Here is a 15,172-nt window from a genome sequence, read left to right as displayed (position 1 = left end):
TGCAAGTTTCCCCAAATTTACTTGCAGATAAAATAAGATGCATGGGTAGAAACCTGTTTCATGACCTTCTCAATCATTTAGCCAACTGGACAAAAACAAATGGCATTTTATATGCACAGAATTTCATCACACTTAAGGGTCAAATCTTATTTTCTTGGTACGCTATATAGACAAAGGACTTGAATTGCTAAATTTCCAAATGATTGGTGCTAAAAAGTATTCACTCCAAGAGATTACACAAGTTGCTGGTGGGCATCTAGCACGTGATCTCTGATTATACCAGAATAGGGAACAAGTTTAAAAGCAGTACACAAATAATTGAAAAAATAAAGTAAACATACTCTTAACACTTATGACTAACACCAGCAATTAAACAAGATTCATTTCAACCTTGTTTTGTGAGATTTGGCACACTGGAATGACTAAATCAGGGGTGGGGTTTTTTTTTTCACATAATGTCAAAAAAAATATGAATCATACAACACAGTAACTTTAGAAGTATCATAACCATTGCATAGTCACCCCCACAAAGGTTGTTATTAGACTAAAATATGTGATGTAGTTGTTTTTTCAGGAACATCTAGATGTTCTGAATCTTCGTTCAGTCTCTTAAAAGTTTTCAATTTCGTGGCACGGCCATTTTGGAAATGAATGTTGGTCCAATAGGGCTCACATGAATCTGGAAATATGAGTACAGTAATGTTAACTGATTAAGACCAACATTTATTTGTTTCTGTTGCATGAGCATTCACGTTTGTTCTCACTTCCCACAATTTTCCAATACATAGACTACACTCATCGACTTCATCTATAGCACAGGTGTCAAACACAAGGCCCGGGGGCCAAATCCGGCCCACCGGCTTTTTTTAATGTGGCCCATGAAGGCAAATGATGCATACCTTCAATGATTGAAAACCAAGTACCGTTCATCTCTGATTACAAATGTAAATCTCACGTATAAATATGGTGAGGCGGTGAAAGATTTTTATGGTTTCACAGTCATAACGACCCTCTGAGGGAAACCATAACTACAATGTGGCCCGTGACAAAATTTGAGTTTGACACCCCTGTTCTAGAGTATCGAGAAGACAATTCTGTGATTTTTAACTGTTTGGTGAATGCCTTTTTATTTATTTTTTTATCATCCAGCATGACAAAAGCCACACTGCACAAAACAAGGTCCATCAAAACAGTTGATGTTAGATGAATTTGGAACTTTCAAACTTAAACTCACTGTGGAAGCTTCCATCAAATATCAACATAATGACCTCTGAACCCTCATTCCTATCTCCCTAAAAATATTCAGAAAAAAAAAATAGTCCAACATCTTGTAGAAAGTTTTGTCAGTTTTATTGCATTCACCAGGTGTAATAGCCAAGTGTCCCACCATTTAAAAAAAAATTATATATATATATATATATATATATATATATATATATATAGTGCACTGTATGATAGCACTGAATGTTTTTTTTTTCCTATATGTTGAGCGCGTTTAAGATAATCTTGCTACATCCATCTTTCACATTACAAGCGCTCTCCTTTTGAAAAGCCAATTTTCAAATGGTACTTCCAGTCTTTGCAATGATTTCAATAGAATGACAAAGGTATAAAAAATAGATTCATAAAGGCGGAAGCAAAAAGTGTTTCTTAAAAACACATCACAGTCTGTTACATTGAATACAACAACTTTGAAATTGATCCCCCTGAAGTGAAGCGAACGTTGCAGATAAAGCAACTACATAGCGACACAAGCAAAAATAACAACTGCTCACCGCTTGAGGACCATAGAATCTAATTTTACTTGGCAACAAAACCTGTCATATATTGAGATGCTATACACAGTTGGAACAAGCAACAAACATGAATAATGACGGAATAACAGCCTCTGTTTCACAAAATAACATACAATTCCTTCACAACAGCTGCCCTCCATTTGACAATAAGCATAATTTCTCTGGTAGGATCTTGAAGTCACACGGGCATTGATAGTGTTCAGTTTTACATATCGATTGGATTAATATCTAGAAGCATAATTATCCTTTTTTTTTAAAGCAATAGCAGAGGCTCATCTTTTCCCATTTTGCTTTCAACATAGGCTATACTGTACGTACTTTGTGTGTACGTGGATGCACGGAAGTGTCTGCAATTTTGCGTGGAATAAATACTGTACAGACATTCCCACGTGACTTGATAAAAGTATTTCGCAACCACGGAGCAACATTCAGCCTCAGTGTGGAATGTGAAGGAAAGCACGAAACCTTGGTGTTTGTCCTTCTGCAGGTCCAGTCCAGTTTGGCCTAATCCTTGGATGCGTTTCATTCCACTTCAGACTCAAATCTAGAAGACATCTACCTAGCTTCGATATCCCTTCTGTCCTCGTTGCTAATTCTGATATGGAGTTTGTAAGAAAAGAAGAGCATGTTAACCATGTGCGCATTTATGAGGCGCTTGTGTATTTTTGACTAGAGCGAGAGCTGGAGCGGTCGAGTCCGTTGCCATGGCAGGAGCCCTTCCACCCTGGGCCAGAACCTCGTTCATCCAGTGTAGATGTTCCATAGCACCAGCAGCACAGGCAAGACTGCAAGGAGAAAATGCTTATTAATCACGTTTCACGCAGGAAAGCTCTCACCTGCAGGGAGCCCATGGTTTGCCCCAAGAGGACTTTCTCATGGATGAGCACACAATGGTAAAATGTCATGTAATTAATGGGAGATAATTTCTCTTGCTAGTTATCAAATGATTACTACCACCATACACATTAGAAATATGCATAATAAATGCAGAATTACTCTACAAGAACCAAAAAGGTCGAGTAAGGTTGCAGTAATATGAGTATTATGTATTATGAGGCCATGGCAAAAAAAAAAAGATACTGAATTGCACTTGAGTGCCTCACAATTTGAGTGCGGACCTTCTTTCCATGAATTTTCTTATCCTGCTCTGGCAAAAGGAAGACGGAATAACTACTGTGATTACGTGTAATGAAATTATGTAATTTAATCCCACAATTTATGTAATTGTATTCCATTACATTACGAGGAGAAATTGTGAAATTGAATTGCAAATAACATGTTGTACATTTTCATCATTCGGATTTTAATTATACTTTTTAAAAATCTGCCAAAGCTCAGACTTTTTTCTTTCATCACATTATCTTCTACTTTATACAATGTGCTAACTTACTTTACTGGAATTTTTCTATCTATCTATCTATCTATCTATCTCTATCTATCTATCTATCTATCTATCTATCTATCTATCTATCTATCTATCTATCTATCGTATGTAATATATGTAAATGTATATATATATATATATATAAACTGTGTGTGTGAGTGTACATGTGCTATTATTCTATACTTTCACATTGATATACACAACTGTAAAGCAAAATGATTTTATTGATTTGCATGAGTTGATTCGAGTTATGAACACTGGTCTTTATTTGTGATATTGTTTTCGCAATCTTACCTGGAAGCAGTTTTTGAACTTCTGACTAACAAAGTAGAGGGCAATGGGGTTGATGCATGAGTTCAGGGAAGCCATGTTGATGCCAATGTAATCCATCACTAAGAGGAAGCTGAAAGCGGGAGGCGTTGGGAGTGACAAGGGTTTTTAGTGAATTTAACAGGAAGTCACAGGACTGCGAACAATGGGTTCTCGTGATGTGTGCAGTATACAGTATTTGCTGTGTAAGCCTACCTGAGGAGTTCACAGCGGTTGGGGTCATTTTGGTCATAGACTGTTTTCTTCAGAATTCGGCTTAGGTGAAGTGGCAACCAGCACAGAGCGAAAATCAGCACGAGGCAGAACACTGTCTTGGCCACTTCCCTCCTCTGGACAAAGACAAAATGACACTCAATTTGGGGTGTTACCAAAGCCACCAGAGTAGTCTGAGGGCTACGATTTGATTCAACTACCGATGCATCGCAATATATTTTTAACGGCTCCGTCTGTAAGCTAATATTTCCAGCAATGTCACTCCGGTAGCGTAGAAGTCAGCGTTCCCCATGCACATGAAGAGTTTTGGTCAAAAATATTGAACATGGTCAGTATTTAAGAATGTCAGTCCCCAGCCAGTTTCTGACCCTAAATCTGGATGAATACACTCCAAACACACCCCAGATATATTGACATTCTTATAGGATATTCTTGTAAGACAAAATGCTGTCTACTGTTGGATGTTTTTTGCCAGGAAGGGGCAGAATTGGCACAAAAATTTGCCATTTTTATTTATGTCGGAACTCGGCTCACGGTTGTGCTGCCCTGACACGTGTGAAGTCAGTCACTTTCCTTAGCACCACCAAACTCAAGATTAATAATCTCATATTTTATACTGTATTATAGTTGTCTTGTGTTTCTCTTCACATGATGCAGTCGACGGACTTTATGTATTCGTTATGCTTGGGATTACACTTCCCACCATTTTCTTTCTTTATCACCATCCATTATTTTAATGTATAAAGCAATTCAAAAGCAACATACCTGTTTCATGTGGTCGTTGAGTGCAATCCGCATGCCTCTCTTGCGACTCAGCATCTCGCAGGACATGAGGGTGTAAAAGATTCCCGTGCAGGCAAGTGGGAGGCAGAAGTAGAAGCCAAACAGCCACCAGTCTTTAACAGCTTGGTAAAACTGAAAGATGCAAACACACACAGAGAAAGTGCATTGAAAAATTCCTAAAAATTAACTGGTATATCCAATCGTAGTGTATATTCAGCATTCGGGAACCATTTTATCTTGTCAATATTCCACAACACTTTTTGTTTACTTTGTAGCCCATTATAGGCACATCTGTACCTCAGCCATTGAAAGAAATGTAATGGTGATAAGTAAAGGAACCATCCATCCATTTTCTAAGACGCTTATCCTCACGAGGGTCGCAAGGAGTGCTGGAGCCTATCCCAGCTGTCAACGGGCAGGAGGCAGGGTACACCCTGAACTAGTTGCCAGCCAATCACAGGGCACGTGGAGACAAACACCCGCACTCACAATCACACCTCGGGGCAATTTTTTTTTTTGAGAGTCCAATTAATGTTGCATGTTTATGGCATGTGGGAGGAAACAGGAGTGCCTGGAGAAAACCTACGCAGGCACGGAGAAAACATGCAAACTCCACACAGGTGGGCTCGAACCCGGGTCCTTAGAACTGTGAGGCCAACCCTTTACCAGCTGCCCCACTGTGCCACCCATAATGGAACCGCTTTAAATAAATATATTGTACATTAGATATAAAATGATTTATATTGATATCTTATTATAAATGGAACATTGGTTGAAAATGAATGTCGCGCTATGTAAAGTGCAAGTATAAAATATTCAGTTGTCAAGTATTTAAATGAGTGCCCTATAAAATAAAGCAGCAAGACTATGTACAATACATTCCAATAACTGCTTTGTCTTAATTAACTTTGACGCCTAAATATGTACTACATTATTCTAGCTTGTGTGTACATGGCATTTGTGATGTAAATGTTTGAGGTATTGCCTACTTTTATGAAGTCAGAGGTCTGCTCTGGATGCAGCAGACACACACGCAGCTTGTTTCCTCTGTATGGCATTTCCAGCATGTCGAACGCAAGTGCCTCGGGGACTGCCAGCAGCAAAGCAATCACCCAAATCAGAATCACCTCCACTGCTTTCCACAAAGGAATGCCCATCCCCTTCACCCTGCTCCATGACGTTACTGCGTGGTAGCTGAAAATGCAACACGCACACATTTGCCGTTGCCTCTTTGAGCACTTCAGTTCTGCAGAGTGTTTTGTGGATTACTAGCATACACACCGGTCAACACTTAGAGCACACAGGCTGAGGACGGTGATGCCCACTGAAGCTTTTTGGATGAATGGTATCATTTTGCAGACATGGACTCCAAATGGCCAGTCTACTGCTATTAGCTGAGGATGATAATAAAGACAGACAAATTTGCACTTGGGGGATTGTTCATTGGATTGCGGTTCAATTCTATTCCTTTGTGTTTTTTCTATTATATGATCGTCAAGGCCAAAACTAACAGTGCAGCGTCTACTTTCAAATGAACTATTTCTCCCAGGGGCAGATAAAATCAGTTCAGCATCAGGGCAGTTTCTCAAGTTACTGTATTTTGAGGGAGAAAAAATGAAAACAAAACAAAAAAAAACCCTCAACTTTTCCAACCTCGATAGTATTTTAACAGAGACTGACAATTAACGATCAAGCCATCATCTTAAAATAAATCCAAGTGTTAAAGACTGAGTTCCACTACACAGAAAAAAAGACATAGCATTTGATTTAGGAACTAAAACTCGTCACGTCCACTTTGCGTCATTAGCACATTCGACCATGTTTTACATTACAATGAAGCCAGCTGGATGTTTCGACACAAGTGGCAACAATTCACTTGAGCCAAGACAACTGTTTTTGCTACTTTCTGAATCAATAGTTTGCCAGTACTCATAATATATGAGCCAATAAACAACAGATAACCACAGATTGTGCAAAGGTATAACTAACTGCACAGAGAGAAATTGGTTTAGAGTAACCCTATCATGAATTAAATACCGTCCAGTGGAAGGAAGTTGGATGGCATGCCTTGGTGTAATAGAGGACTTATACCATGTTTAAAGATGCTCCTATATTTTTAGTCCGCAGTTCAACAACAAGATGGATTCTGGACCGAATGGTTATCTTTTGAGATTAAGGCTTGTAGAAGCCCATCGCGTAAAAATGGTCCATAAGGTAATATCTTTGACCTTCTTAAAATGTAAATAGACCATAATGTAATAACTGGCCAATAACATAACTTTTGGCCAATTATGTAAGAACCTATTATATTATTGATTGATTTTTGCGTTATTGCTTAGTGTATGTTGCAAATCCAATAACTGACCCCATAACATAATACTAAATTATATTATTGATCCATTACTCTTTTAAAAAGCCGTTATTATGTTATGGACTCTTAATATGTTATGGGCTGTACAAGAAAAGCCCATCATGTAATGAATTTGCCCATTTTTAAAATGTCATAGGCCCATAAGATACTAATTACCGAACATTTACTGCATGTGGAGATAATTTGAAATAATAAACCGCAGCGAGTAGAAGAGATCATGTTAACCATCATGTTAAATAAACAAATACTGTACATGGAAAGAGAGCAAGATAGAGCAAGAAAGAAAAAGAGAGAGAGAGAGAGAGGAGAATATGCTTATTTACAGTTACGTTACAGTTAGTTAGTTAGTCAAAATAAATTGTTATACAAAGTGGTATCAACATATTACATTTTGGGCTCAATTACAGCAGCACAATTGCAAACATTTTTTGACCAGACAAAAATTGTAATAACTAGCTAACAATGTAATAAGTTATAATGTTAACTTTTTCCTTTCTTTTATTTAATACTTTGGTTACTTTACTGGCTGGTTATTATGTTTTGGGCCTATTACATTTTAAAAAGGGCAAATTTATGACATAACGAGCCATTATTATGTTAAGGGATTTTTTCATGGTATGGGCTTCTAGAAGACCTCTAAAATATAGTATACTGTAAAATGTAAAGACTTTTGGTCATCCAACCATTACACTCTTCATCCCTTGAAAGATTGACAATTTGTTCATATCACGATCCATGAAAAACTTTCAATGAAATCTAAACAGTTCCAGTTGAGTTGTAACAATATAATTGTCTGCGGCAGAGGCCAAGAGTCCCTCACCATACTTTGCCCACCAGCTTTAATAAAAATTTTGCAATTTAACATGCTCCGTGACTGCAGCGTGATCATGACATACACAAACTTTGGATAAGATCCAATTTAGTAGAGCGGCGTTATTACAGTTTTGACATCAAAATTTTCCCCCATGCTTTTCCATGTCATATGGCTGAGGCCAAAATGCTTTACAATTTAGAAGTGCACATTCATTGTGAATAAAACTAATCAAGTAAAATTATTGTTTTGTGAAAGGGTCAAAATCGATGTGATCTGATTCTTTTCTTTTCTTTCTTTTTGCACAACAATATAATGAATCGCTTAATTAAGTAAGAAACTGTATTATCTGCTACGGTTTGTCTTAATGTTCCCAATGGCCAAAAATTACGGGTTAAAAAAAAAAAAGAAAACAGATTTTTTTAAACCATTTTTTTAATGCCTCGCTGTTAATTTAAGAGTAAAACGGGCACTGTTTGGCTTATATTTGTTTAAATCTGTTTCTGATGTTGTGTTTTTAATGCTACAGAATTGCAAAACATTGTTTGTTTCTTTTTATAAATGTGAGATAAGGGGCTGCACTTTGCCCACGGTAAAATGTGTCATTTCTGGTCTGATTCATTTTCTGTGTGACAGGAACCACAGCGCACTGGAAATGTCTTAATCTTAAACTTAATAATAGCATGGATGAAAATGATTTAACAAAAAAAGTTCATGACTTCAGCTTTTAAAGACTTAGCTGCGGTTGTGTCCAGGGCAACACAAGAGCTGTAAAACCTGAGAAAGGAATCCAAAATCCCACACTTTTACCTTATAAACATTGACAGGGATGGCAATGACGATATAAAGAAGGTCCCCCAGTGCCAGGCTGCCAATCAGGACGTTGGGTCCATTCCTCATACACTTGTTTTTGTATATAATTCTGAGGAGGGTGGAGTTGCCAATGATCCCGACCACAAAGATCAGGCAGGACACAATGGTGTTCACATACTTGAAGGCATGCTTAATCTCTGTGGGCTTTATGCACATGGGGGGGAAAGAGCCCCTTGGGCGGGCCGGCTGTGGGAGCAGGCGTGGGATGGAGGCATTATTCTTGAAGACTTCAGAAGTGTCGGGCACAGGCGGGGAGTCCCGGATGAACCGAGAGGCCTCGACCTCGGCAGCCATCAGGAAACAGAGCAAAGTGATGGCCTTCATTGTGAAGTGAGGGAGGTTCTTTCACGACAAGGCGTTTCCTCAGTCAAAGGCACACGGCAGGCTCAACATACGCCTTCTCATATCCCCACACTTTATTTGCTTTGGTCTGGATCCTTATCGCAAGATGTTTGTCCTGCATAAACAAGAGAAAAATCATCATGCAAGACAAGCTGAAAAACAGCCATGTGTTTTAAAGTTCAGCTTTCAAAAATGCTTGTAAGATTATTGCATTCACGCTCAAGCCCAACACTTTCTGTATAACTTTTAATTACTACAGTACTAAAGCTACAGTTAGTAATTGGGTATTATATCCCACATCTTATCATACAACAGATTGCAATAAAATAAAATAGAATTTACCCCTTAAAACAACATTTACATCTCACTTTTCATGAATGTAAAATGCAGTACAAAGCACTATTCATAGCAAAAATGGGACAAACCAGATCAAATGTTCTAAGGGTACGTCTGCACACACACACACACATACACATACACACACACACAAGTGCAGGCCCAACATGTGATTTTACACACCCGCGGAACTACAAATGGCAAGAGAATGTGAAAGAAGTGAGGAAGTAAAAAAAAGGAGTGAAACAAGTAAGCACTACATCATACTATCAGCTCTTTGCAGTGAGAAAATACCATCTTATAAAACTAAATAAAAACAATTACAATTTGTTTTTAAAAATTGAGACAAATCTGAAATAAACAAAAACAGCTAAAAATGAGTAAAAACTACACTCAGAGTAAGAGGACATGAAAGTATGAGGTTAAAGTTAAAATAAACAAATGAAAATATTGATAGAATCTACTAAAAATAAAATTGAAAACAAGGTTACTCTGCACAAGAATAATTTACAGTATTTATTGTTTTTGCAATTATCCACCTTGTTTTCAGTCGCAACAAGAGATCCATCCCAGATGACTGACAGCCAGTATATATCATACGGGGCAGCAAAACTAAAAAGTATCAAATGTCATGACAATGTAGAAGATGATACTGAAAGAGTGAAAAGCAGTATTACATTTCAGTCCGTTAATCTCCGGGCAATATTTGAAGCGCATTTTGTTTTGGAATTCATCTACAGTATGTAAAGCACTCGTGCAAACATCTTTTGAAAATGAAGCGAACAGAGAGCGCTGCCATGTCTTTAGCAGAGCCAAATGTCAAACAAATGGAATGGTGATAACGGATATGACCAAATTACCAGTTGGACGGAAATTGGTCTCTAGTTAGTATACGTGTGTCATGTGTAGTCTTTAGCCTGCTTCGCCAGGTGCATCTCTCATGGTAATAAAAAAAACATCTGTTTACAATATCCTACTTGCACAATCTCCTAATAAAACTCAACTATTTATTGAAATAGCAACGTTTGTTCACAATTTTTCTTATGTAACAATGTTGCTGAATGCAAATAAATTATCTTCATCCTCATTCAGCCTGCAAATTACAGCTAGCTCGCTTGATGGCTGGTTTGAGTCCCAAACACAGAGGCTCGTTGTGTTTGCACTCACAAAGACAAAATCACATGGAGGAGCTCACACACACACTGTGTCACAATAACGAAAATGGTAAACTTCCACTTAAGCCTCAATCTCATCAGTAAATTTGAGTCGGCCTATTTTATTCAAACAGACAAGGTCATTTACCACTGAGCAAGCAAGAGAGCACAGTGTGAGTTTTGATTGAAAAGAATGTCTTAATCCAATTTTACCACTGAAACTGGCTCCAAAAATGAAAGGGTGGAGTTTTGTAAAATGCCAACCTCAACAGTGAATGAGGCTGAGGCCCTGGAGAATAAGGAATCGAGTATGTGTGACATGTAGTTGAAATGATTACGGAAGGGAGTTTGAGAAGCGTGAAGAACAATGGGAATAATTACTGCACAGTATGAAGAAAGAGTGAAAAGAAGCCAAAGAGCACGCAGAGGTTGTAAGGGTGACCTGTAAAGACACAAGATGTTCCGTAAGATAGCACCGGAAACACATTTGTCATGATATGCCCTGGTTTGTATTTTATTGTATTTTGGGCGGAGCCTCTTGTGCACACCTGTCCCACATTGCTACCAGCTTAGCTTTTAAGCATGAAACTAACACGGGTTAGACAGCGGCCCATTGCCACTCTTCACCAATTACTTTAACTATTTCTCTTTGAACTATGGTTAGTATCGCTTCGCTTCCCTTCCCTCGGCTCACTCAGTTTTTTTTGTCTGCTCTTTCTCTCAATCTTTTATCAACTTGTGTAGTTAGATTCTGTTCATTCCCGGCTGTTTCTTGTCTCCATGTCTCATACTTGTGTAGTCAGACCAAGCCTAGGTTTAATTCTCTCATTTGTTTTTGATATTCTCTCCCAGTAGTAGTAGACATTTTAGCTCATTCTTCCTACATGGCTGAGTACTTTTGTTAGTTTGTTACCGAAGTGTTTGTTACACTTTTCTTTTCTTGAGTTTGGTTGCTTTCTCTATTTGTCGACTTTACCCTGTTGCAGTCTGTCCATACACATTTGTTAGCTTTGGTATTTTTTTCAGGATCTTCACGTAGTCACTTGTCATTGTTGTCTTATTTTCATCCTTATTTGTTAAATCTCACTATCCAGTTCTCCTTGAGTTGTATTCAAATCTTGTTAAATTGCCTGCTTGTGATTGTGTGCTTTGAAGTTCATATTTTCCTCAAATGTGCCTTAACAACATTAACGACCCAATAAAATGTTTTTTTTTTTAAATCCAGATTCCTTAAATATGTTTGAAGATAAGTGCAGAAAACATGCGAAGACAGAAACATTTCAAATTTGATTGGTTAAGATATTGCATTAAACTATTTCACTTTCTCAATTGACCACATTTTTTCAGCAGGGTTCGAAAGAAGCCAGACGACACAAGCAAGCCATTGGCATGAGTCGCCCACCTCCCATTTTAAAAGTACCAAGCTCTCTTATTCCATGCAGTGACATTTCTGTGTAATTGCTACACATCTTTCCTACAGTGTTATTCGGCCTACAAAGTTATTTGGGCTAGAGTCTCTGTTGTATGACCCGATACGAACTGAACGACTCCCCACCCCTCACCAGCATGCCGGGGGATAGATTCGTCGCCTGCAGTTCAGCCGGATTGGGGCCCGTTGAACCTGCCACAGTCTCCTTCGGCACAAGTCCCCAATGGAGACGCTTTAGGGTAAGATAAGTCTTTATAAAGTGTGTGAGCTAACATGCTAACACGGCAGCGAATACGCCAGTGCGACATTGAATAAGTTTCTGCTTCGCTTGGTTTTGGGTGATGCGTGCATCCCCCTATCAGCAACGCATCACGGACAGTTAAGTGTCTAATAAACACAGCGACAGTCAGCTTGTGGCTGCGCGTGGCTGTCTGAGCCGTAAAGACCTTCAGACACGATGTGATTGATAGCTGAAAGTTCCGCAGCGTGCACTCAGCACACACTCCCACATAATCCTGCAGCTGGAGAGAGGACTCGAGTTTTCATGATTTGGCAGCCTTCACAGTATATATATATATTTTGATTGATTCAAATTTGGCAAACTTGTTGACAACAATGCTCTCTGTTGTGTGTCAAATTTACAAGAAAGAGTTGACTGGGCCTTTCAGGATGAAATCATCACATTTGCACCTCACTGCAACACTCAAGAGCCTGCATGATGTTAATAAGATTCACATTCAATATTCACATTCTAATTCACATCCCATAATGCTCTTTCTTTATTCTTTAGATCTAAAATGGCAACGCACTTAAAAACTCCACGGAATGGAAAAAAACAAAACACTATCCTGAGACGACAAGAATAACAACCACAATAAGATTAAAGATAATGAAGTACTAAACAAATTCCAACAATCATCAGCATCAATCCTCGTGTTTTTCTTGTGACTTTGATGGGCGTGTTTTACAGTTGCTTTTGTGTTATTTTTATGAGGGCATTATTTTGGCATTGTGTTGAATGCTCCCGTTGACAAGCTTTCAGAGACAAGCCCCAATGGACCTCTGCGTGAGAACCCTAAATGCAAACAGACATGCTGTCAGATGGAACTGAGGAATAAAGATGGATCACCACAAATACATTTCCAATAGGGGCTATGACGCTATACAAATTTCAGAGTCTCACCATGAATTGCATAACTTCCTGAAGTTGAATTGCATTACTGTAAAACAAACCCACAAATCGTACCAATCCTCCAGTTTGAAATATGATTTATGTTTAGATTTGTCTTTTCTCAATGAAGCTGTAGAAGTGCAACATGTTCCCCAGTGTGTGTGCTTTTGTAGCTCCACATGCTGGAATGTACATCATGCAAGTGAAATGCATCCACACTGCCACTGGATGGTAGATCAGCCAGAGCTAATTGTTATTATTTTAAGTGCACAGCACACATACACACACACACGGACGCACAAATGTCATTGTATTACTTTTGAAAAGCATCTGGGAGACAAATACAATACAAATACTGTTTCCAACCATACAGGAATCTGTAAAATTAACCTCATTTGCTCACTTTTCTTGATCAATACAGTATATTGTTCAACAGGTTTTGACCAATAAGTGATGAAAATGTCAAAATAAAGGGCCTTCACTATCGCGATTATCACATTACTTAACCATTAAAACTATTTGTCCGGGGGCCATCTGAAGTGGTTTAATGCAGACACTTTCACAGAATGCGCCCAGCATTTTATCATTTTGAGCGGAAATAAGGAAAAGAAAGTTCAATTTATTTTTTTATCCACAATTTTTTGCTAGCTCACTGGCCTTCTCTGAGAATTCACAAATTAATCATGCATGAAAATCAATCAACAAAACCCATGTTTCTGTCCAGGAACGCAAGTAAATTCATTTCACGCCTTTATTAATGCACTGTATTATTTTTCTTTTTTTCTTAATATTATGAAACGCAAAAAACATGTAAATTAGATATTAAAATGGCACATGGGTTAAACATTAGAGAAGTAAATTAACATAAAAAATACATTAATTCTGTAATTTCCAAAACAGATGACTAATAATGATCAGAATTGATTAACGTTTCACTCAAGATGTACACTTTAGTTTTGGCAGAATATGAACTTAATCACAAACAATTATTTCAAGAGGTGGTGCTACTTCTACAGCTAGCATATTTATTTAAAAATTGTCATGAGGCTAGCTTTTTTTTTTGGGGGGGGGTTGGGGGGGGGGGGCTGAAACCAGCACGATTCCTTACCTGAGGGTTGTTTTCCAGTGAGTATAGGGTCAAAGTTTCCTCATCAACATTCCACTGGATTTCCAATAAATGTCTTGATGGTCAATACAAATTGCCAGGGACTTTGGAGCCGGGTCGTGAGCGTCCTGGTGGTATTCTGCTCCTCTCCTTTCTTCCCTGGCTCAGCTCTGACGCGCAGGAGCACAATGCGCAGCTTTATATCCACTAACACACGGCCAATCACGTGACAGCAAGATGCCCCAAATGCGCCTTAGCTATCTTTTCGTGTGTGTGCGTGTGTGACTTGTGAAAGTAGTTTTATTTGACTGATCAAACTCCCCTTAAATTTCCAGATATTTCCTGACCACATCACTCAGCTACACCTGTCCTTTGCAAAACGTGCTGTCAAATATATATATATATATATATATAGATATATATTTGTTTTTTCCTTATTAAAGGGGGACTAGCTTTGGTGGTCAAATATTATATTACAAACGCTATTAAAAATGAGCTGATTTTAGTGGTTGTAGCACTTGGACACTTCTAACATTTTGTTCCTCTCCTGGAGCTAAATTGTGTAACCAAAATATGAAATAGCTCTCAATATGGCGACCCTAGTGAGCATAAGGGTTGAGGAAGATGGATGAATAAATGAATCAACAAATCATTTGGTGCAGTTAAGTACAACCAATTACAAAACAAAAATCTATTAGTATCATGTCAATCAACATATACTTTTTTTAGGTGAAATCATAGATTGTCAACTGGGACGGTGGAGCAGCTGGAAAGTGTTGGGCTCAGAGTTCTGAGGTCCCAGGTTCAATCCCGGACCCGCCTGTGTGGAGTTTGCATGTTCTCCCCGTGCCCTCATGTGTATCCTCTTTGCATTCCGGTTTCCTCCCACATCCCGAAAACATGCAACATTAATTGGACACTCTAAATTGCCCCTAGGTGTGATTGTGAGTGCGGGTGTTTGTCTCCATGTGCCCTGCGATTGGCTGGCAACCAATTCAGGGTGTACCCTGTCTCCCTAGGATAGGCTCCAGGACTCCCCGGAACCCTTTTGAGGATAAGCAGCAAAGAAAATGG

At 38.5% G+C, this 15,172-nt stretch overlaps 1 protein-coding gene across 1 annotated transcript; it reads right to left on the bottom strand.

The window, feature by feature from the left end:
- Positions 1-37: 37 nt before the first annotated feature.
- Positions 38-14,256, bottom strand: LOC133509100 (endothelin receptor type B-like). Its single transcript, XM_061835820.1, has 8 exons — positions 14,102-14,256; positions 8,499-9,018; positions 5,788-5,900; positions 5,496-5,700; positions 4,489-4,638; positions 3,706-3,839; positions 3,475-3,583; positions 38-2,581 (listed from the first exon to the last, which is right to left on the bottom strand). The coding sequence occupies exons 2-8, from the start codon at positions 8,883-8,885 to the stop codon at positions 2,441-2,443; spliced, it is 1,239 nt and encodes a 412-aa protein (XP_061691804.1). The 5' UTR covers positions 8,886-9,018; positions 14,102-14,256; the 3' UTR covers positions 38-2,440.
- Positions 14,257-15,172: the final 916 nt, after the last annotated feature.

This window comes from Syngnathoides biaculeatus, chromosome 11 (assembly GCF_019802595.1).
Source record: "Syngnathoides biaculeatus isolate LvHL_M chromosome 11, ASM1980259v1, whole genome shotgun sequence".
Lineage (NCBI taxonomy): Eukaryota > Metazoa > Chordata > Actinopteri > Syngnathiformes > Syngnathidae > Syngnathoides > Syngnathoides biaculeatus.
The sequence above is the reverse complement of the archived record's forward strand: the minus strand, read 5'-3'. Positions and strand labels throughout refer to the sequence as shown.

What these genes read in the sequence shown, in the direction of transcription:
- LOC133509100 (XM_061835820.1), bottom strand. Translation starts at nt 8,885, where the DNA reads ATGAAGGCCATCACTTTGCTCTGTTTCCTGATGGCTGCCGAGGTCGAG. An exon ending in TCAACGACCACATGAAACAG is followed by an intron (nt 3,840 to 4,488) that starts GTATGTTGCTTT and finishes GTCTTTGTCCAG; the next exon opens with AGGAGGGAAGTGGCCAAGAC. An exon ending in AGTTCAAAAACTGCTTCCAG is followed by an intron (nt 2,582 to 3,474) that starts GTAAGATTGCGA and finishes TTCTCCTTGCAG; the next exon opens with TCTTGCCTGTGCTGCTGGTG.